The sequence below is a fragment of the Miscanthus floridulus genome, chromosome 15 (genome assembly GCF_019320115.1).
Source record: "Miscanthus floridulus cultivar M001 chromosome 15, ASM1932011v1, whole genome shotgun sequence".
Taxonomy (NCBI): domain Eukaryota; kingdom Viridiplantae; phylum Streptophyta; class Magnoliopsida; order Poales; family Poaceae; genus Miscanthus; species Miscanthus floridulus.
This window is the reverse complement of record NC_089594.1, coordinates 86,005,510-86,027,353: the sequence shown is the minus strand read 5'-3', so window position 1 is coordinate 86,027,353 and position 21,844 is coordinate 86,005,510. Positions and strand designations below refer to the sequence as shown.

General features: G+C 48.5%; 4 protein-coding genes and 1 long non-coding RNA gene across 7 annotated transcripts; all 5 read right to left on the bottom strand.

Moving 5' to 3' along the window:
- Window positions 1-178: 178 nt before the first annotated feature.
- LOC136506592 (uncharacterized) lies at window positions 179-999 on the bottom strand. Its single transcript, XM_066501507.1, has 2 exons — window positions 563-999; window positions 179-440 (listed from the first exon to the last, which is right to left on the bottom strand). Exons 1-2 carry the CDS (start codon window positions 908-910, stop codon window positions 264-266), a joined length of 525 nt encoding a protein of 174 aa, XP_066357604.1. The 5' UTR covers window positions 911-999; the 3' UTR covers window positions 179-263.
- A 3,143-nt stretch (window positions 1,000-4,142) lies between these two features.
- On the bottom strand, window positions 4,143-5,409 carry LOC136508269 (protein yippee-like At3g55890). 2 transcript variants are annotated; one of them, XM_066502922.1, is made up of 4 exons: window positions 5,200-5,409; window positions 4,996-5,123; window positions 4,825-4,868; window positions 4,143-4,726 (listed from the first exon to the last, which is right to left on the bottom strand). In XM_066502922.1, exons 2-4 carry the CDS (start codon window positions 5,098-5,100, stop codon window positions 4,423-4,425), a joined length of 453 nt encoding a protein of 150 aa, XP_066359019.1. In that variant the 5' UTR covers window positions 5,101-5,123; window positions 5,200-5,409; the 3' UTR covers window positions 4,143-4,422. The 2 variants fall into 2 exon arrangements, with proteins under 2 accessions (XP_066359019.1, XP_066359018.1); XM_066502921.1 differs by having other exon boundaries at window positions 4,996-5,405.
- A 3,092-nt stretch (window positions 5,410-8,501) lies between these two features.
- Window positions 8,502-11,189, bottom strand: LOC136509262 (cation/H(+) antiporter 28-like). Its single transcript, XM_066504078.1, has one exon. The coding sequence runs from the start codon at window positions 11,144-11,146 to the stop codon at window positions 8,615-8,617; it is 2,532 nt and encodes an 843-aa protein (XP_066360175.1). The 5' UTR covers window positions 11,147-11,189; the 3' UTR covers window positions 8,502-8,614.
- Window positions 11,190-16,874: 5,685 nt separating this feature from the next.
- On the bottom strand, window positions 16,875-18,470 carry LOC136506668 (uncharacterized). Of its 2 annotated transcripts, XM_066501560.1 has the most exons (5): window positions 18,289-18,470; window positions 18,003-18,211; window positions 17,609-17,904; window positions 17,323-17,406; window positions 16,875-17,246 (listed from the first exon to the last, which is right to left on the bottom strand). In XM_066501560.1, exons 3-5 carry the CDS (start codon window positions 17,825-17,827, stop codon window positions 16,980-16,982), a joined length of 570 nt encoding a protein of 189 aa, XP_066357657.1. In that variant the 5' UTR covers window positions 17,828-17,904; window positions 18,003-18,211; window positions 18,289-18,470; the 3' UTR covers window positions 16,875-16,979. The 2 variants fall into 2 exon arrangements, with proteins under 2 accessions (XP_066357657.1, XP_066357658.1); XM_066501561.1 differs by having other exon boundaries at window positions 18,003-18,470.
- Window positions 18,471-19,086: 616 nt separating this feature from the next.
- Window positions 19,087-19,618, bottom strand: LOC136508428 (uncharacterized). The gene is made up of 3 exons (XR_010771967.1): window positions 19,535-19,618; window positions 19,303-19,375; window positions 19,087-19,230 (listed from the first exon to the last, which is right to left on the bottom strand). It is a non-coding gene; the product is annotated as an uncharacterized lncRNA (long non-coding RNA).
- Between the last annotated feature and the right edge of the window lie 2,226 nt (window positions 19,619-21,844).

Sequence of the window (21,844 nt, the reverse complement as noted above, 5' to 3'; positions counted from 1 at the left end):
CGGTTTTAAAGATATGTTTGACCTTCCTATTTTTTAGAAAAAAAAATGAAGCAAAAATTCTGAGTTTGAGTTTGGCCCGGCCGGTGTCTCGTTTCTGCCAAGAAGCAAATCTCGCTCTGCAATTTGTGCAGGACAAAGAAGAAAGAGAAATAAAAGTCGTAAATAAACTTGGTTGTCCTTGAAGGTCACATACAGCACGCACGCACGTACGTCCTGCTATATATACACACACGTACATACAGATATACCAAACGCCTAAGTAGCTAGTCCTTGGTCTTGAGGTTGCCTCTGACGCAGGACTTGACCAAGCTCTTGAGCCCCTTCTTCTTCCTGCTGCTTGGATCGTGCACCTTCTCCTTCCTGGTGTCGTGGCCATATGCTCTCGCCTGGTGGCTAGCCTTGTCCTCGTCTGCTGGTGTGATCTCCATGTCCTCCTCCATCTGCAACAAGCAAGGAAGCACATGCATATATATGAAGTAGCTGCGATAGATACAGATGGGATGAATTGAAGACGACGACTGCATGATGATGAATGAAAAAAGAGAGGACAAAATCCAACGACCTTGAGCACACGGTGTTCGAGGAAGGCTACGCGGTCGATGAGGCTTCCCTTGGCCTGCGCCTCCTCCAGCACCTCCTTGGCCGGCCGCGGGCGGCGCCAGGTCTTGCTCCCCCGCGGCGTGCTGGCGGCGGCGGAGTCGTCGTCGTCACTACTGATGATGACGAGCCCGCGATGGCCGCCGGTGGCGGCAGGGGTGGAGGGCGACGATGCGGTGGTAGCACTAGGAGGACTAGCGTTGCCGTTGCCGTTGCGGTGCATGTCCTCCAGGTAGCCCAGCAGCAGGTCCAGCCGGTCCACCCGCGCCATCATGCTCGCCGCCGCCGGCTGCCGCGCAACCGTTGCCGCCATGTATGTATCGCTAGCTGCTGTCTGCTGATGATCGTCTGATCGACGACGACGGCGACGACGACCGTCACACTACACTACTGCTAGAGTGCTAGAGGTTTCGATCGATATTCCTACGAGCTCGTCGGGCCGGCATGCGATCGAGTGCTATATATAGTACTCCGTACAAGTAAAAGCAACTAGTAGTACTCCGGTCTCCGGCCGGCCGGCCGAGCGGGCACGTGTCGGTCAGCGCCGACGTGGCAGGGTCCGGAGGCGCTCTGCGTGGCGCATGCCCATGGAGCCCAACTGCATGCTCTCACTCACTCCGTCAGCCAGCGCGTCGGTCGTCCCTGTCCCGATAAGGCGATAAGGTTCAATTTGGCAGCCATGCAGTATGTACATGGTATGGTCGGTAGCGTCTAGAAGGACCGACGGACGGACAAGCACAAGCCGAAGCCGGGACAACGTGCTACTTCTTCCTCTGCCGAAGAAAGAAGAGTCTTGCTCGCTGAAAAGTCCAGTAGTTCCAAATTTAACTAGCTAGATTTATATTTATAGAAAGTATAGCATCAATATAAATCATATACTATTAATTAATAGTATTATTGTATAAATATTTAGTAATCAGATTTGGAATCCTTTAACTTCTTAGAAAACGAGATTTCTGTTTCATTGGACGGAGGGAGTCCTTTGTTACGGTACTCCTTGAATTTATCCTGTGATATAGTTTATGCAAAGAATTTTAAGGCAGATTAAGAGAAAATAAAAACGTACGTGTCCTCACTTTCACCGTGTTCGTTTGTTGGTTTCAGCCAAACTTCTTCAATCAGCCAACAGTGTTTTTCTCTTAAAAAAAAACCAGCACCAGTCAGCCCAAACCAGCACCAGCACCAACCAGCGAACACGCTATTTGTTTTGTAACCAAACGTTATAATTAATATGATTAATAATGATTGGTTGGTAAATACCAAGTAACGATATAATATCTATCAAATTTATACAACTATTTAATGCAAAACTGATTGATTGATTTCTCTCATGAGGTCACGAGTGAACGCCTTTGCGAAATAACTTTTTCTCGTATCTATCTATTCAGTATGCATTTATTATTTAGCTACTAGGACACGAGTACGATGCATGTTAATTTGAGAAGTTAAACAAAAGGGCGTGGCCTGAGCTTGGACATTCGGACGCTGGTCCCGTCTGAACGTCCGCGCCGCTGCACCTGCTGGATCTAGTTCTAGAACATTCAGATGCAACAACTGTAACGTACGTTCAAAAACAAATAAAACATATGAAATATGCATCTAAAACACTTGCAAAATCACCTGAAAGACACTTAAAACCATTGTAAACATACGCAACATCCAGATAAAAATACTTGCATCATGTGTGAAAACATATGCAACATTCAGATAAATACTCTTGCAACATAAGACGGAAAAAACAAATAAAACATTGAGAACAGGAGCTTGCAACAAACGTGTACAACCATTGCAACATATGCAACATCTTGATATGCTTTTGCAACATCCGTATGAAACACTTGCAACATACCTCTAAAACATTTGAAACACTTAAACAGACGCTTGCAATATGTGTTTTTCACCCTTCTTCCATACGACGCAGCGCAGAGCGGGGGGGGGGGGGGGGGGGGGGGGCGCTGGCCAGCTAATAGCCGAGGATGGTGGCGCGGCCTGGTAGCGGCCAGTTGCGCATGCGCCTGGCCTGGGCCTGGCCAACAACGCCCCCTCTCCTGGTCGCATGGCCTAGGCGCGGCGAAGGACGGAGCACGGCGGCGCGGGCGGGGGGGGGGGGGGGGGGGGGGGGGGAGGCGCCACTGCACTCGCCAAGCACGCGCATGGAGCTTGGAGGTGAAGGGCGAGGCACCGACGACCGGGTCCGGCAGCAGTTGCAGTCGGTGGGCGTGGCTGGCAGCGTACCTCACGCGAAGGATTCCTCCTCTCCGAGGGAGACGGAGGTGCCGCGGGGATTGGGGGCGCCGCGGGGGACGGTGGCGGTGGCGCGGGATGGAGGCGGAAGCGTGACGGATTGGGACGGTCGGACGGCCGCACGGCGCCATGAAGCCGCAATGCACGAGCGCGGAGTACGGGAGACGAGCTTCCTTGGAGATTTGATTTTTTTTTAGATGAGCGTCGTATGCGGCTTTGAGTGGAGCGAGACATCCGCCATTCTAGACGTCTTAATGGTAGCATTAGCGTACACAAAATGAAAGAGGCCCTAGTGAATTGGAAGCCACTGTCTCGTGAGCTGCCCTATGTACGTACCTACATCTAGCCGATCAAATCAACAAACAAAATACTAAATTTGGCGCTGTAGGGCCGCCCCCAACACAACCGGCATGGCTAGACTGGCCAATTGATTTACTAATTTATACATAAACAGTTAGGTTAAAGGACTTATTTTCTTGTACGCAACGTCAATCCAATGGCCCCCGTTTGGCTGGCAGAATTTTGACTCAAATTGTCTGAAAAACATTGTTCTGGCTAAATTGTTGTGAGAGAAAAATATTGTTCCGGCTCAAAAAAGAAGCCGAACAAGCCGAATATGGGGTAAGCCGAATGTTGCCATTATTCTCGTCTCGACGTTTTCCCTAACCCTCAAGATGCAGCGGTTTTCACCATTTGCTTCTTAAATTGACTTTGGTTTCCTTTTTTTTTAAGATAATACTCCCTCCATCCTAAATTATAATTGTTTTTTTAGAATCAAAGCGTCAAATTTATATTTATACAGTAAATTATAACATTTAATGGTATCAAATAAGTATCATTGGTACCAAATAGTTGCAGACCGGGTCCCGCGGACAGTTGACGTGATTATTGGTGATTCTTGCAGCTGGGGACCCATAATTTGATCATTAGCGTACTCAAACAGGGTCATATTATGGCTAGATGCATAAAAATGCAATGTATTTGTTCCAAAAAAATCAATGTATTTAAAATTCAAAATGATTTATAATTTAGAATGGACGAAGTATATATCTCGAAAAGTAAGACGAGCTGTAATGCAGAACGTGAAATGCTTGTCTTAGACGGAGCAGAGGGAGACATAGTAGCCGAGCAGAGTCGTGTGGCAACAGAACAGAGCAGAGCAGAGCACGCCATGTGTGAACTGTCGACACAAGAGGATTACAGGAGACCCCAGGAATCAAAGTCAGCAGTGCAGTATACGTAGAAAGAATGAAGGATTGATACTCTGAAACCCAATGCGCATATACGGATGAAGCAAAGCATTGAAGCAGGTAAAGAAGATTTGTTTATTACTGTCGCTGCATCTGATCATATTTACAGACAACTAGATAAATGGATTGCTGATCATATCATAGTCTGAATGTCTGATAGATAGATAAATGGATTTAGGTGCTACTAGCAGCTACTGCGAAATACTAGTAAAACAACTAGTGGAGTGGAGGGGAGAGTATTTACAGACAGCAAGAAGGGATTGGAATGGAAGCATGGATGAGATGATGAGCCAGTCCAGTCCATAGTGAATGCAGTGCTGATGACACTCATTCACATGTGCTGGTCATCTTCGTCATCGCTGGGATCGTCGTCGTCAGCAGAGCTTGTTACGCGAGCGTGGTGGTTGTGGCCACGGTCAGCATGAGCATGAGCAGCAGCAGCAGCATCACGAGCGGCGAGGGCGGTGGACCTGTCGAGGATGAACTTGCCTTCCTTGTACCTCTGGCCCTTGTCGAAGGCGACGAGGTACTTCCAGCCGAGGATGGCTCCGCAGGCGACGCAGAAGATGTCGCAGACGGTGTGCAGCCCCGTCGTCATCATCCGGTCGTCCTTGCTACCAACATTCACATTCACGCTGCATATACATATTTATATATATACAAGTATGTTATGTTATGTTTGTGTACATATATATCTCTAATAGGGAGGGGGGAAAAAGAATGCAAAAGTTACATCCTGTTGAAGAGGTAGGCCTTGCCGTTCTTGCACCGGAACGTCTGATGCGATGCATCCAATCCAATCCAACAGAAGAATGCCAATCAAATGGATGCAAGGGACAGGGGAGAAGAAACAATAAATAAATACTAAATAAATAAATAAAACAGAAGCAACCAACACCCTTACCCTTGCGACGATGTCGGTGTCGTAGGCGAGGTGGGTGTCGCAGTGCTTGCAGCGGTAGATGATGGCGCCCGTCGCCGGGAGGCTCACCAGCAACAGCCGACCCATGGACCCCCGATCCGATGGATGCCCTGTACCAACAAACCAATTCGATCGGTGGATCTCGACGGCGGCCGCCCTACCCGTACCCCTATCTGTAGCACACACCTGCAATCCAATCGATCGATCGCAGGCGCAGGCCAATCAACGGGTCGATCCCGGCGGGCGATGGGATTAGCGGCGGCCTGGGCGCCGCTGGACGGGAGGGGAAGGGGAAGGGGAAGGGGAAGAACCGAAGAGAGAGGGGAAGAGGAAGGAGGGGATGGGGGAATGAAAAGAAAAGAAAAAGAAAAACCGCTGCCCTGCCCGCTGCCCGCGTTGGAATTGGGAAGGGAAGGAGCCGTGTGCTTTCCTGTCCTGGCTTTCTTGCCCTGGTTATGCCACGCCTACCCACGGCCACGGATAAGACGCTCGTCTCGTCTCGTGCTGGCCGCTTTCTTCCCTTCCCTACCACAGCGCATTCAAGTATTTAAAATTATTATTGTACTCTATATAAACGATTCTAGAGATTAAAAATCATTTTGCATTAAACATTTTTCCTTTAATCAACCAATCACTAATAATCATGTTGTTGATAGCGTCTGATTAGAAAATAAAGTGAGGGCACATACATTTCTTGTATTCTCTATTAATCTATCCTAAAGTTTATAAAACACACTATACTATAGGATAGAGGGAGTAGCTACATCGGCTGTATAAGATATATATGATTTGACTATTGGATTATAGATATGTGATAAGGATCTACTCGTGGAAGGGTGTGTGGTGATGGTCAGGATAAAACTAGAATCACTCGGAGATCACTCGACAAGATCAACTAGCACCGGTGATTACTCTACGAGAGCCATGCTCAATTCTCACATCATATCAATATCAACTCTTTTCAAATGATGGACTACATGGTTTATTTATACTAGAAATGTCCCTCCTAGTTGGGTGTGAACATGAGCATAAATAAAAGCAAGTGGAAGATCATCTTGGTGGAGAAATTGAAGTGTCTTCTTTCATTCTCGCGCAACCATTTGTTGCGTTGGAAACTAGACTCGTATATCTTTCTAATGATACAGAATATGAGTGCTAAAACCATAAAAATTAATGCCAGCAAACCACAAAATATAGCAATAATCCTGCAAGCTACCATGGCCTTATCAATATGGATATATGTTCAATACTAAATATATCTAGACTCGCATATGAACTCCTCTTAAGGCTTTGTTGGGTTTTGTGGAAATTGAAAGGGGATAAAAGAGATGGAGGGCATTTGCTCTTTTAATTCTCTCCGATCCTCTTAGATTGGAGATTAACCTAACAATACCAACTCAGATATATAGACAACATACCATTTCATCCTTGCTTTCCCTCTGCTAACTGCTCAGTATGTGGGCTTCTTCCACTGGAAATAACTACCTTGCCCCAGCCTAGTCCAACAACAAATACTGGTTAGACTCTCAGTATGGGCCACAATGAACTGGACTGGCCTGACCTACTGCCGATACTCCCTCCATCATTAAAACAAGAGTCAACTAATTCCAAAATATACTAATATTTATGATGCATAATAAGTATCACTAAATTAATCATATAGTACTTTTTTATCATATTAAATCTATTTGAAGATACAAATATTGATATTATTTTCAATAAATCTAGTTAAATTTAAGACGGTTAGACCGTTGGAAGGAATTTTACGTAATTTGAACTTCAGTTTAAGACACTTTGGCCATTGTTTTTTTTCCTACAGAAAGGAATTTACATGCTTGTAATATTATCTAATTACATTATTACATGCATGCATCATGCGTGATCGAAAAAACCATGTATATGTAACAATATGTTAAGAAACCACATGGTCAAAACCGCTACCGTTGAAACGCAAATGCTCTGGTGAGGGCGTCCGTTTGGCCAAACGCTTCTGCTGGTGGGCTATGATGCTGATCCAAACGACCCAACAAGTGCGCTCCATTGTGCTTGCTTTTTCTCCCTGCTTTCAGCCCTTGTTTACGAACGGAACCAACTCTCTTACCAAGGTCCGCGCACCGCCACCCGCGCGCGCTGGACCGCCCACCGGCCACCATCCTCCACTGCACCCGAGCGTTGCAGCCTGCCTTCCTCCCTCTGCACCGAGCTTCCGTTCTCCGTCGTGCCCACCCAACCGTTTCCATGTTGCCGGCGAGCTCCATGCCTCCGTGTCGCCGATGAGCTTCGTACTAGCGACCTCCGCGCCACTCCGCGGCATCAAGGTTTGCGCCGATGTCGAGCTCTGCATGCTGACAAGCCTCCATTCGTCCAAGCAACAAGTACATGTTCGCGCTGAAAGCATATGTTTCAAGTGTTTCAGGTGTTTTAGACGTATGTTTCAAGAGCTTTCATCTAGATGTTGCATATGTTGCAATGGCTATATACATACGCATGTTGCAAGCGCATGTTTCAAGTGGTTGACGTGTTTGAGACGTATGTTGTGTTACAAACTAGTGGGTGCTGCATTTGTTGCTATGGCTATACATGTGTTCAATTGTATGTTTCAAGTGTTTCAGGTGTGAGATGTATGTTGCAGTGTATATTACAAATATTTTGGACGTATGCTGCAAGTGTTTCACTGGACGTTACAAAAATAGATATGGTCTTGCACATATTGCAATGGCGCATGTAGCCAGTGGACGGAGCCACCACGGGACTTGGTGCGGACCTCGACAAAGGAGCAGCCGTCCAGGTACGTGAAAAGGTAGTGCCGTAGGGGATGTGGAGCACAACGCGCGCAGCGCAGCCAGGGCCTACAGAGAGGGCATGGCACTGTATGGCGCGGAGGAGATAAGTCATGATGGGGATGCGGGAGCGCTGTTTTCTGACAGTTTGTGCAGATAGGATGCGGACGCTGTTTCTAAGAGCAAGGCTAATAATACAGCCGGCTGTAAGGTTCCTTGCAGCCTTCTCTCAGCCCACTCATATAATAGTTAGCTCTTTACAGTTAATACATGGCCCACTTGTCTCTCTCGCAGACTTTCTTGGTTCTTGTGCCCAAGCCGGCTGTAAGCTTACAGCCCGCTTCTCCTCTCTCTCCTCTCCTCTCTCCTCCACCTCAGCATTTATTCGACTTACAACCTGCTATTATACTTGCTCTAAGCTGTGTCCGGGCGCTGTCCTAGCACCCGATCATCCGGCGCTAGGCGCCGCCGTTCCAAAAACGAGGACAAGTAAACCCAACGACAGGAATTATTAAAACTGACCACCGCCACCGGTAACAAACTGGATCTACCATCGATGCCATAACCAACTATGAGTACACGTGTTAGCAATTAGCATCTGGCGTGACATATTCCGTGATTATTTTTTATTTTCCGATCACGGCGTTTTGGTCTTTTGGTGCGTATACGTGTTGCTCCGTTTGACTCGGGCACTCGGTAAGGGAAAAAGATTGTGGGTCCACACCCATTTTTGTGGCTAGACTCCAGAGATCACTTGTGTCCGACAATACTGTACGTATATGTCCTAAATTCCATTCACGATCGACACGTTGTATGTGTATCTACAAGGGCATGAACTCCTCGTCGATGACCTTGTAGTGCTTCTTGGCGTCGTACTGCTGCACGATGAGCACGGAGGCGGTGGTGGAGAAGTCGGAGGACGCGAGGATGTCGCCGACGGGGCCCAGCTCCAGGCACTCGGCCCACTCGTCCAGCCCCTCCGTCAGCACCGAGCTGCGGTCCCTGCCGCGCCCCACGATGAAGAGCCGGTAGTCCGCCTGCATGCCCCGGAGCACCGCCACCAGCTCCGCCCCGTCCGCCACGTGCTTCTCCAGGTACCCGATGGCGGCCACGGCGGCGCCCAGCTGCTTGCTCCCGGCCACGTGCTTCCGGTAGAACTCCGCGAAGAACTTGTCGTCTACCTGCATCTGCGCCTCCTCCTGCCCCAGCGCCGACGACGCCGGGGCGCCCATCATGCCGCCGCCGCTGCCGCCGCCGGGCCGGCTGCCCTTGCTCTCGAACAGGCTCGTCCGGGCCCTGGCGCGCGCCTGCGCCGTCGCGTTCTGCACCACGCGCAGCGCCGTCAGACGCACGCCCGGGTGCTTCGACATCAGGGACGCCAGCGTCAGGGCCTCGCGGTCGTCCGCGCCGCCGATGAACACAACCACCACGGCCGCCGTCTGGGTCTGCTGTGTCTGGGAGCTGGTGCTGACGACGGATGCATGCTTCCCACCGAGGCCTCGGTCCACCACCACCCCCACCGAGCACGGCGCCAGCTGCAGCACCTTCTGGTTGACCACCCGGAAGCCATGGTGGCCCGGCTCCATGCTGCCGTCCGCCCGCTGCGCCTTGTGGAACGGGAGCAGCACCAGCGCCGCCATCGCGTCCTCCGCGCAGATGCACATGTCGCTGTGCATGTCCGGAAACGACGACAGAGCCAGCAGCCGCCGCACCTTCACCTTGGCGCCGCCGCCGCACTCCGCCTGGTACGCGTCCAGCGCCTCGCCGATGAGCTTCCGCATCTCCGACACCTCCTCGTCCACCACGGTCACGCCGTCGAATCCGCCGCCCTTCACGATGGCCGCCGCCGTCTGGTCCGTCATCTGCACCATGTCCACGGCGTACACGGCGAGCTCGCCGCCTCCTCCCGCGCCGCCGCCCCACCGCAGCGCCTCCATGATGTAGGACAGCGTCGGCACGTCCTGCGGGCCGTGCAGCCCCACCACGAGGCGCAGCTCCGTGGACGGGTCGTGGTGCTGCAGCCCCATGAGCCGCCACTGCACGCTCCGCCGCGCCCACGACGCGATGCCCATCCCGACCATGGGCGTCACCGCCACGTTGAGCGCCACCATGAAGATGATGGCCATGAACGACTTGTCCGTGATGATGCCGGCGTCGAACGCCGCCTGGGCGCAGTAGAGGTGGAAGTACCCCTTCACGTTGAGCAGCATCCCCAGCGCCAGCGCCTCCAGCATCCCCAGACCTCGGAGGAGTCCCGCCGCCGCGCACCCGGTGAGCTTCCCGAGCGTCCCCATGACGGTGACGAAGAAGACCTTCCACCACGGGAACGGCAGCTCCATGACGTAGGCCCGGAAGCCGTCGTCCCGCGTGAGCCCCGCCACCTCGATGTCGTCCGTGGTCTGGCGCAGCGACAGGCAGACGTGGGCGACGTAGAGCGGCAGCACGAAGGAGCTGAGCACGAAGTTGGTCTTGCTCACCAGCAGCCTGGACACCCGGCCCTCGCTGGGGAACGCCAGCCCCACCAGGAACGCCGCCATGTTCACGTTCAGGCGCAGCGCGGAGCTGAGCCAGCAGAGCGCGGCTGCGGCGAGCGCCACGAGGGAGAGGTCGAAGCCCCGCATGCGGCGGCCCTCCGGGTTGCGCGCGCCCACCCACTCGGCCATGGCCCTGGACACGAAGGCGGACACGATGACGACGACGAGGACGGCGGCCGTGAGCACCGGCTGCACGATCGGGGAGTCGTCGGACTCGCGGCCGTCCACGCCCGTGTCGCGCCAGATCATGCTGCCGACGGCGATGAGCATGGTGGTGAGCATGTCGGAGGCGAGGCCGGCGCCCACGGCGAGGCGGCCCACGGCGGTCTTGGCGATCTTGAGGTCGGTGGTGAGGCGGGTGAGGACGGGGGAGGCGGTGTTGGCGAGCACGGCGGCCAGGCCGAGGAAGGAGCGGAGGGACCGCTCGTGGACCACGCCGGAGGTGGCCTGCATGAGCGGCATGTGGAAGAGCGTGACGAGGACGCAGGTGGAGAGGATGCCGGCGTAGGCGACGACGGAGTCGCCGGTGGGGGCGTCCAGCAGCGTGGTGGGGTCCATCTCGACGCCGAGCGCGAAGAGGTAGGGCGCGAAGACGAAGCCGCCGATCTTGCCGAAGACGAGGTTGATGGCGTTGGTGAGGGAGAGCACGCGGAACTGCGCAAGGATGATGCCGAGCAGCAGGTCGGAGAAGACGCGCGGCTGGTACACTTTGCGGAGCAGCGCGTACAGGACCTTGCTGCTCACCAGGATGACGCCGAACTCGAACAGGATCGTGTTGTAGTTGGCCGACAGGATGCTGCTCGTCATGGAGCAATCCATGGCGCCGCCCGACGACACGATATGCTGCTCGTCGATCAGAGATCAATTTCTTCTTCGTTTCAATTCGTTCCGCGACGAAGAACAAGGCAGCAAGAGCGGAACAGGTACGGTGGTGCGGCTGCGGCAGAGAGCATTTCGCGCGGGTGCTGCTGCAAAGCTTCGTCTCTCTTTAATTATTAAATGATTAGTTAATTAGTTATGATATATCCCTTACTTATTTCTCTCATCTCTTAATTACGCTAAAATTAGCTACGGCGGCGCCTTCCTATATTCTTTCTTCTTCCCTCTTGCATGCAGCAGCTTGTCTTTTTCTTTTATCTATTCTTTTTTTAACAAAACTAGTAAAGGTTCCCCTCGAATATTAGTTTTTTTAGTTGAAATGCTATTTTTGCAAATACTTTTGTTTATTTTTAATATTTTTTCATTGTAATAACACAAAATCTGTATAGTTATCGAGGAAGTATTGTTCTGTTGTTACATGCTGGACTACCTATGAGCAAGTGTGTATGTTGTGTGTTGCTGACTTTTTAATGGCTGCAACATTTGATCTGATATGCTATTTAACATTTATGCGTGGAAAGGAATCCCACGGGGATTATTTATTCCCCCATGCGGTGGTGGGATGGGGAAATAAACTTAGCCCCCGAAGGTCTTGTTTGAATGTACGTGTATCCATCTCAATTCATATGTGTTGGAGTGGAATAAAATGGAATGGAATTTAGTTCAATTACACTCCAATCCACTTCAATACATGTGGATTGAGATAAATACCAGCGCATCCAAACAAGACCGAAGGCATTCTTCATGGGGATGGAGAAAGTTTGTCGCTGCGTGGACGGGGCATGTGACCTATTCTCTAGTGATAATATACAATGGGCAGAGGTTATATGACCAAAGCATTCGAGTGGGAGGGTGTCCTCTAAAAACACTCAGCCTGTTCGGCCGAACACATTTTAGTTTATTTCAGTTTATTCTCTCTCACAGAATACTATTAAATCAGTCGAAATGAAGTGAAAGTGTATCAGCCGACTGTGTAAATCGCCAGCTGACGAGTGTGAACAAAAAATAAAATATTTCCCATAGCTAATGGTTGTGGGCCACGAGGGCTGAGACTGCGTTTCATGAGAAACGGTGTGAGCTTAGCGCTGAGTTCTTCGCTAACGACCGTTTTTTTTTCTTCATATTTCTCTCTCTTCCACGTCAGAAAAAGCTAGCTCAAAAGCTTCAGAGCTACATGTTGTGACATGCTGAGGGATGGTGGATAGATCAAGGTGCGCAGAGAGGATGCTGCACCACCTTTGTACGGGATAGTATTTGCTAGTCTAAATTGAAGGGGTAGTTTGAGCGAAGAAGAGAGGAGAGTACGTGGGCCCACATTGCTGGTTCATTCATTACTTTGAGTATGAAATGAAGAAATCGGGTCATATATGCTGTATTTTTTACTATTTGATCTTTTTTTTAAGTTTCTCTTAAATAGACCTCTGGCGGAAACAATTTCAGAAATGGACCCTTTGCTCGGCGCCAGAGTGACTGGCGCCGAGCTCGGCGCCACGGTCACTGACGCCGAGGTCCTGGGCACGGGAAAATGACCTGCCAGGGGCTTGGCGCTAGAGTGACTGGCGCCGAGGTCGGCGCCGTAGATCTTGGCGCCGAGCTCGGCGCCAGTCTGAATGGCGCCGAGCTACCTGCATTTAACCCATCCTGCACTTCTTCCCCGAGCGTTATTCCTCTTATTTCTCCTCGGGTTTTTTCTCGCCACTTCACCCTACCTCACGAATCGACATATTGGACCTTGAAAACCTTGATTTGATCCGTAGATCTTCGAGAGCAAGGTATACTCGCTCACCTCCTTGTTTTTCTCGCATCGATTCGGTACATATTAGTCGGATTTTTGAACCTAAGAATCGTCATCACTTAGGGTTTCATTGTATCCCTCAATATATGTATTATACAACCGTAGGTTCATTTCAAGGCGTGGAAAAAGCTAGCAAACCAAGCCACATGTAGTTATGTTATGGGTTTATTGTTGTGGATGAAATGAGAAACCCTAGGTTTAGGGTATAATTTTAAAAGCTTTTGGTTCTTAGAACGAAATTGATTGTATTGTAGTTATGGTTCTCATTGATATTTTGTTGTGATGTTTTTATTTATATTTGTTAAATTACATCCTATTTGTTAGATGCAAGAAATGTTTTGGGAGGAGTTTTGGCGAAAACGGGGTCGTCCTCGAGAATTATACCCCGACGCGTCTAGCAAAGATGCCCCCGTTCCTCCTGACCTTCCTGTCCCTAACTGTGACTGTGGTTTCCCGGCCCATGTTTTTCAATCGAAACATCCGGACACAGCCGCGCGTTGCTTCTACACATGTAGTCGGTTTAATGTAAGAAATTATTTGTACTATCCTTTTTCTTTATTTGTTTAAGTATGGTACTAATATTTTATTAGAATCTCGTTGTGTAGGACCATGAGAGGTGCTTTTTCTTTCAGTGGATCGATGGTACAGACAAGTTTGATCCTAGGTACCTCTTTTTCGACGATTGGTTTAGAGGGAGACATCCATGTGAGCACTTCAAGCGGTGGGTTCCACCCCCCTAACCCTCCGGCAATGATGGCTAAGGAGAAGTACCTAGCCGTAGTTAGACGACTCGAGGAACCTCCTCTGTGCGATTACGGAGATCGAGCTATGATAAACCCTAAGAATACGTTGGAGTCTGTGTGTCCAAACAAGCATGAAGTAAGTGCAAAGTGTATGTGTTAAAATCTTGAGCTATATGTGTTTATGTACTAATGTCTCATTATTTAGGTGTATTCAATGGCGAAGTATCGTTTCAAGGAGTGGTTGTATGGTCCTAAGAACCAATGGCCGGAAGAACCACGGAGGGTTAAGGAAAAGAAGAAAGAACGGGTAATCTACAAAGCACCTCCTGTCATGTGCGAATGTGGTGTAAAATCCAACTATGACCTAGTCCATTCAGAGCTTGGAATAGGTCATTATTGCGGCCATATGATTGAGTATGATGAGGTTCATTATTTTTTTGGTAAACATGAAATCGTATTTTGTTTGTTTTCCTAATACATATATGATATAATATTTGTTTTGAACAGAGCACTAGGAAATACAGTTGGGAATATTATGATGGTCAAGCTAAGTTCTTGGATGAACTGAAAAAGAGGCAAGTAATTGCACGGAAGAGGGAATATGGACCTGACTACGTCAACCTATTCGTTAAACGTCAAAAAAAAGATGCGTGAGTTTGCTAGACAGCGCGGTATTTGTAACCCGATCGATGTTGGGCTTAACAAATAGGGATTGGAGAGGCGGACGACGTTAGAGGAGGAGAGGGCAAGGAATGAGGCAAGGGAGGAGACAAGAGTAGAGATGTAGGTCTTGAACGAGCATGTTGCTACATTATGTGCCAGTGAGTGCTTGAAAACCTTTTTTTCGTTGCCTGGTTTTAAATGTAATATTATCGAGTTGCTAACTGATTGCATTTTATACATCAAGGGATTGGTTGCAGCGGGGAACATGCTGCAGAGGTGGCTCGTGCAAGGTATGAGGAGAAGAAGTTAGATGGCCATAGATCACGAGCTGGTCACACCGTTCAATCACCGATTGTGCTGTGTGATGATGGAGACGAGGATGAGGACGACACTGGCAGACTAAGTGAGCTCATTGCTCTAGCAGAGGCAGGCATATAGGTGCAGGAGGCTGAGGACGACACTGGCAGACTGACCGAGCTCATCTCTCTAGCAGAGGCGGGCATTCAGGCATAGAAGGCTGACGACAACACTGGCAGACTAAGCGAGCTCATCGCTCTAGCAGAGGCGGGCTTACAGGCAGAGGAGGATGACGACGCGTTCTTCACTCAGGCCGCAGTGGCCGCAGATGAAGTGGAGGCCGCTTACTACAAGCGACAGGCGGGTCAGAGCAACGCAGTTGAGCCTAGCCACAGCAATAGGGTTGTAGTAGAGGACTGGTACTCGGATGATGAGTTGCTTACTCAGTACATTTTAGATTGAGGATTTGGAAGTGCATTTGCCCCTTTGTCTACTGTCGGCACTTAGTTGTACTATTAATATGTTGTGTAATGTGACATAGTATCGAACTTTTTATTATGTGGTTGTTTTCATTATCAATGGTCTTAATATTCCGCTTAATGATACAGACTTATTTCCATTTGAACACGTGCTGCAAAAAATAGTTAACGACATACGATATTATAGAAATCAACACACGAAACACATTAAATGGCATGTGACTACATGTACCGAACCTGGGTACATAGTTTTCTTTGACTAAACCTAACATGCCTTAGGTAATTAAACCATGCCTTTGGTAATTAAACCTAAAATGCATTAGGTAATTCAACCTGGGGTTCTCCACAAGAAAAAGATAAAGTCATCCTAGTAGTGTGGCCACATAGCAAATTGTGTTGAACCTTCTCCATAGTAGCCTCCCGTTGTTGTTGGTGGTGGTGGCGGGGGTGATGGGGGAGACCCCTTTTATTGTGGTTAGGGCAGGTGCAATATGGATCATTGCAGAGTGCCTCCTGTGAATCGGCACCATTGTTGTTGTCGTCCTGTTCATCGTCCTTGTAACTGTTGTTAACTTCCCTTTCTAGATCGAAGATACGGTCTTGTAGGTAGTAGATGTACTCCGCATGCGGATAAATAGGTCGAGGATCGACCCACCTACTGAACTCACAGTTTTCTTTGGCCAAGGAAGACTACAAAAAGTATGTCGTGTAAGTGATATACAAGACAAACATATTGAAGAAACAAACAGTAATAGCAATTACCCATGCTCGCGGGCATTTGAAGAAATGACGACCTCCATCTATTCCCTCGGTGAACATCTGCACTAGGCAGTCCTCACCATGCATGCATTTTGGCCACTCTTCTTTCCTTTCATCGTATCCTGTCAGTGGTGCCTCTTTGGTGAAATCACTTTTGCTCTCAACTGGGAACCTCTCAAAAAGAGCTTCCTCAAAGAAATCAGGACCAAGAGGACCCTCTCACCCCCAGGTAGTTTTCTTCCCCTTTCCTCTCCCTCTGGACGACCCTCCAGACATTGGTACTACAATGAAAGCAAATGCTGAGAAGTGTTCTTCTTCCTTATTGTTTGTGTGAATGAGAGGGAGTGAGTGGTTATTTATAGGTTGAGAGGAGGAATGAAGGCCTGTCAATGTGCCATGTCAGCGATCCATGTGCCTCTTCACCTCAGCCCTTGGATCAAATAGTCATAAGATGGATGGTGGAGATAGAGTTTAGTTGTGCTTCCTTGAATGTTGTCCTTGCATCTGAAAGGTCTATATCAGTGATGTGATAATTCGATGTTGTCCGTGTATCTGAAAAGTCTATGTTTATTGTCTGAAAATCATAGATTCATTCACTGTTGCTTGGTAATCCTAGATTCTTGTACACAGCATATGCACAAATATTCCTGGATTATAAATGTAATAAATTTATAGTTAATCTGTGTACTACATTTGTGCCTTTGTACAAGTATAGTATGATTAAAGGTTCACGCAAAAAATTCGCAAGATACAGTCTTGTATTAGAAGCATCCACAGTTACAAATAGAGACATCAATATATATTCTAAACATTTAATTATCCAACAAGCATAATGCAACCACAACGAATATCACAATCAACATAATATGTCATGCAAAGTCCAAATAGTCCACAATGTCCATACAGTCTCGAATAGTTAAAGAAAAGTAAATACAAAATTCACAATAGTTCATAGTAACACCTACCACGTCCCTCACTGTCTCCTACTCTTGCCCCTACCCTTGTGACCTAGAGCGCTGGTGCCTAGAGTGTAAGGGTCACGTGGACGGCGTTCGCCTAGTGCCTAGAGGCGGTGTAGGATGAGTCGATGGAGCATCATGGAGCTGAGAGGGCCCAAGCTCATCGTGCCTCTTGTCCATGTCATCGTCATCGTCGGCCTCCTCGTCCTCCTCCTTGTCCCCTGTAGCTGCTTGACTAGAGGAACCCAAGGCTCCTCTTCCTATGGAAGGATTGTATATGTCATGCATCGTGTTTGTCCTGCAACCACAACGACCAGTCGCACGGCATAGACGAAGTGACAGCCTCTGTTGTACAAAACTATGTTAACCGAAAGAATATAACGTATTAATGATTTGTTTGAAAGAATATTTTTAATCTTACATCTAGGAAGCCAAGTATGTAGTCATCATTGACTCTAGGCCGAATGCGCTCGATCTCTTCAACTAAGCTTCTCAGTGTATTGCCCTGCAACAAAGTTTTCAATAATAAGACTTTTGAACAGATATCATTTAGTTTTGTTTTCTTTTGTACAAGAATGTAACTTATTATAAGGGTTATACGGCTCGAAGGTTGCAATAACTACAATAGATAACTCCTAATGTCGGTCCAAGTACGCCTAATGTATTGTTATGTAACTAAACGTAACAAAATAAGTCGATTGGCTTACCACTCTGTCCAAGATCGGTCCTGCCTCCACCTGCCTTCCTGCACGAGTGGACCGGTCGTACGTCGTGTCCTCATCGTCAGAGGACTCGATGTCGGCGTAGTCAGTTTTGGTCCACTGTAGCCTGAGCTTGCACCTTGTCGAACGCTGGTACCAAGCTTGGTACCGCCTGAACTCACGGTTCGTGTGCGGCTCGTTGTTGTCGTCCAGGTTGTCGTGCATCTCCTCCCATTCCTTAATGTAGGACTTGGTGGTGCCTCTCCCAGTCAAAAATCTTCTTGTTCCTCTGACGATCCAACCTACACGTATGTCATCGTTACATTAATCCACGTACGTGGCACCATATTATAAGAAATGGACCATCATCATGAGATATTTGAAATATCAAAACACTTACTTGTGTAAGTCAACGCTAGTCGAGAACAGAGGCATAGGCCAAAGCTATCTCACTCGAAATTGGTGTGCAACCCTATCTGGCAGGTGGTACTCGACAGCATAGAAACAGATTAGAGGGCACCTCATCCTATAGAAGTAGTCGTCGGCCCCACATACGTTGCTCAGCTGAAAAGGAAGTGCGTCCTCTCCACCATACGGCTCCCACTCCACCTGCATCATGTCCAAATAAGATGTTAGATGGTATACTAATCCTTTTAAAGGCAGCATGGAAAATAAAATTTACTTACACTAGACGCCGTCAGCGAATCTAGCTCGTTCGTGTACTCAATGTACGCCCGGTCTATCCTCAGTGTGCGAAACCCTGACCTGGTCCTAAAGGTACGCCCACGTCGGCTGGCGACTTGGAGGCTGACCTTGGAACCACTCACGACGAGCCAGTACCTGTGGATGACCAACTGGAAAACGAGCCCACATCCACAGCTGTAACAGGTACACACATCCACCAAGTGACGGGTTCGCCGTAGACCGACGACACCCCTCGCACAGCTACCGGTATAGAAAACACAAGACTGTAGAGCCCCAGCTGTACTGACCCGCCTAGTTCCAGTCACTGAGGTAGTGGATCCATATCCAGGATGCATTGTCACCCGTTGCGTCGAGAAAGAGAACGCAAGCAAAAAGGTGTAGGATCCACGCCCGGCAGTAGTACCCAACCGTCTCCTCATCTGCCTCCTCGGGGCACTGTGCGAACTCTGTACATAGCCATGAGATGGGAACTCTAGAAGTGCGAGCCCCTTGCTCGCCAAGCTCACGCCTAAGGAAGGCCTCCACTCGTGCTCTCCATCCCTCTGACCTGCACTGCCCGGTGACTGGGTTCCCATGAATCCTTAGGCCTAGCATCTTCTGACAGTCCTAAAGCGAGATTGTCATCTCCCCGAAAGGTAGGTGGAAGCTGTGAGTCTCCGGCCGCCACCTATATTTAAGACCAAGCAAGATTACTTGTCAAAAAGTCAATCGCATGAACAAATGGCCATGAATGGAGGCAATGATTCACTTTAATACCTGTCTACCAACGCAGTTATCGCCGCTGAGTTGAACTTGGGCAACCCATGACAAACCTGAAAGGAGATGACATCCAGGCCAGCTCTTTGCAGGAAAGGAGTGTACCTATCGTCGTACCGAATGTCCAAGAACCCACTGTGGGTCCTAGAACGAAGGTGCGGAAGGTCCTGCATCGAATATAACATAGTCACATGTTACTTCACGAAACACATGTACGAATAAAACTTATAGATTATTACCTGCCCCAGCGCAACGAGACGTCCTCGGTGGGTCTCCTCGTACGTCGGGTCGAGCAGGTGGAATTGCTCCATCCTACAAAAAAAGTGAATCAATTAGAATTGCAATGTACAATGAAACATGAACTTATAAATGTATAGGTAATTGACACAAATACAAGCATAAATTGATACATGCATAATTAAATATATGATACGACAAATATAAAATAATACTATAAATCAATAGTCCTACCTCACTAATCTGCCAATGGCAACTTCGTGAGTTGTGGCCAAGTCTACCGCACTTGCCGCACTCGTGCTGCTCGGGATCAGTAACAAATGTAGTTCCTCTACCACGCCTAGTTCTTTCGGGTATCTGATCCATAACCATCCTATGCCTCGTCCTCTGCCTTGATCCACTGCTTGTTCCAACGGTAAGCTGGATCCGTAATGTACTTCGGCCCATCATATGGAGGCCACTCTCTAGGGTCCCGGAAAGGCACGAAGCGAGGGCTCCATGTGTTCACAAGCATGTTGACACTGAACTCATGAGGTATCCTCCTCTCGATATTATAGTTGCGATGCCTAGCTGCTGCCACCAAATGCGAACATACAAAGTGGTATTGCCTTGGTTTACCACAAGTGCACTTGAAATCTTGGAGGACAACCACATGTATCCTCGACTCTCGGACCTCGCCGTCGGACGTTGTACCACCCCTATGCTCGACCTGATAAGTCCCTATAGGCGTGGTCAAAGCATGCAACCTCATGTGTGCCAGCCCTTTCTCTTGCCTTCTCTAGGTGTGCCTTTGGTTTCAGAGCCCATATCTCTCCATCACTCCTCAACTGCAATGCATGGGCGTGTCTATCGTTGAACCAGGCAATAAGCTTATAGAAGGTGAATTGAACAATTGCATTCATGGGCATATCACATATCCCCAATAGCAACTTATTGAATGACTATGCCATGTTGCTGCACTGAAACTCGTACCTCCAGCCACCGTCGTCATGAGCTCTCGTCCATTTCTCCAAATCCCTCATCAAACCTATGAGCCATTGTCTACCTTCTGCATTTGATGCGGTTCTGACCTGCTCTAACTTTTCCCTAAAGTACTTGTCCTCAAGCTGTCGAGCAGCCTCCTGGAATAGATCAAAGTTTTTCTTAACACCGTCCTTCCGTAGTAGATTCTCGGCAAGGTGTCGAGTACACCAACGATGGTGCAAAGGTGCATACCCCTCTAACTGCTCTCGCATGGCATTAAGTATGCCCTGATGCCTATCAGATGTGATGCCAACCTCCCTGCTAGGGCCAACCATGTGTATCTAGACTAGCCTCAAGAACCATCCCCAACTATCATTGTTCTCCTTCTCAACCAAAGCAAATGCCAAAGGAACCAACTTGTTGTTCGCGTCATAGGATATGGCTATAAGAAGTGTGTCCTGGTATTTGCCAATCAAGAATGTACCATCAATGGAAAAGATAGGATGACAGTGCCTAAAGGCCTCGACACACTGAGGAAAGCACCAGAAGGCATGGAAAAATATCTGCCTCCCATCCTTCCAAGCATTAGGTTTTGGGATGTACTCATAATGCATGCCTGGATTCACCGCTTTGATTGCATTAAAAAGAACTGGCAGCTGCTCATATCCATCCTCCCAGTCCCCATATATCATGTTCCACGCTTACTGCTTAGCCTTCCATACTTTACCATAAGTTATCACATATCCTCCATACAACGCCTCAACGGTCCTGATAATTGTTCTCACCTTCATGTTGGGTTCTCCCTGCAAAATTCTCATCAACCGCTTGGCAATGAGGGTAGATGTCAACTGTCGATGCCTCAGTGTCAGCTCATGGTCAGCATAATTGTGTGGCCCAACAACTTTTGTGATCTTCCATTTTCCGGTCACCTGTTGCTTCCTTGCACAAACCCTCCATGGGTAGCGTTCCTTGTCACACACAACTGTGTAACGGCGCTCCACATATGAATGCAATACCCTGTAAGGCCTCTTTCGTATCACTGTAAAAACCTGCAACCACCTCTTCAAAGCAGGGAGGTCACTGAACACCCTCCCCTCCTCAATTACCATGTTAGGACTGGCCTCAGGAGCTTCTAGGAGCTCATCATCACGTCCTTCTACAAACGCCAGATCAGAATGAGCAAGATCACTAAACTCATGAACTCTAGGATCACGACGGTTGGGAAAGATATGCCTCATCATCTCAACATCACTCTCCGTCAGCTCTCCAATAGGACGATCATCATCAGAATCAAGAGCCCTAGCCATCTCATATGGCTCAGAATCATTCATAATTTCAACATTATTGGAGCCACAAAATCCATCTGAAAAGTGCACTTGCGCAGCAACATGGGGCACATCCATATTCTCAGGAATTTCTCCTGCAACGTCATTACAGAAATGAGGAAAGAATGAAAGAAATAGATGTAAGAAATGGGATAAGCTCCAAAAACCATACGGTTAAGACACTTACTCAGATGATTCTGTGTCAAAGGGATCTCATAAGGAGGATCTGCCACGAAAACATGAGTATGACAACCAT

Excerpts from the sequence above, each read along its gene's own strand:
- LOC136506592 (XM_066501507.1), bottom strand. The coding sequence starts at position 910 with ATGGCGGCAACGGTTGCGCGGCAGCCGGCGGCGGCGAGCATGATGGCG. Across the intron at positions 441-562 it reads TCGAACACCGTGTGCTCAAG|ATGGAGGAGGACATGGAGAT; the intron begins GTCGTTGGATTT and ends TGCTTGTTGCAG.
- LOC136506668 (XM_066501561.1), bottom strand. The coding sequence starts at position 17,827 with ATGCACGACAACCTGGACGACAACAACGAGCCGCACACGAACCGTGAG. Across the intron at positions 17,407-17,608 it reads GACCGATCTTGGACAGAGTG|GGCAATACACTGAGAAGCTT; the intron begins GTAAGCCAATCG and ends ACTTTGTTGCAG. Across the intron at positions 17,247-17,322 it reads ACATACTTGGCTTCCTAGAT|AGGCTGTCACTTCGTCTATG; the intron begins GTAAGATTAAAA and ends TTTGTACAACAG.
- LOC136508269 (XM_066502922.1), bottom strand. The coding sequence starts at position 5,100 with ATGGGTCGGCTGTTGCTGGTGAGCCTCCCGGCGACGGGCGCCATCATC. Across the intron at positions 4,869-4,995 it reads ACACCGACATCGTCGCAAGG|ACGTTCCGGTGCAAGAACGG; the intron begins GTAAGGGTGTTG and ends GCATCGCATCAG. Across the intron at positions 4,727-4,824 it reads GCCTACCTCTTCAACAGGAT|CGTGAATGTGAATGTTGGTA; the intron begins GTAACTTTTGCA and ends ATGTATATGCAG.
- LOC136509262 (XM_066504078.1), bottom strand. The coding sequence starts at position 11,146 with ATGGATTGCTCCATGACGAGCAGCATCCTGTCGGCCAACTACAACACG.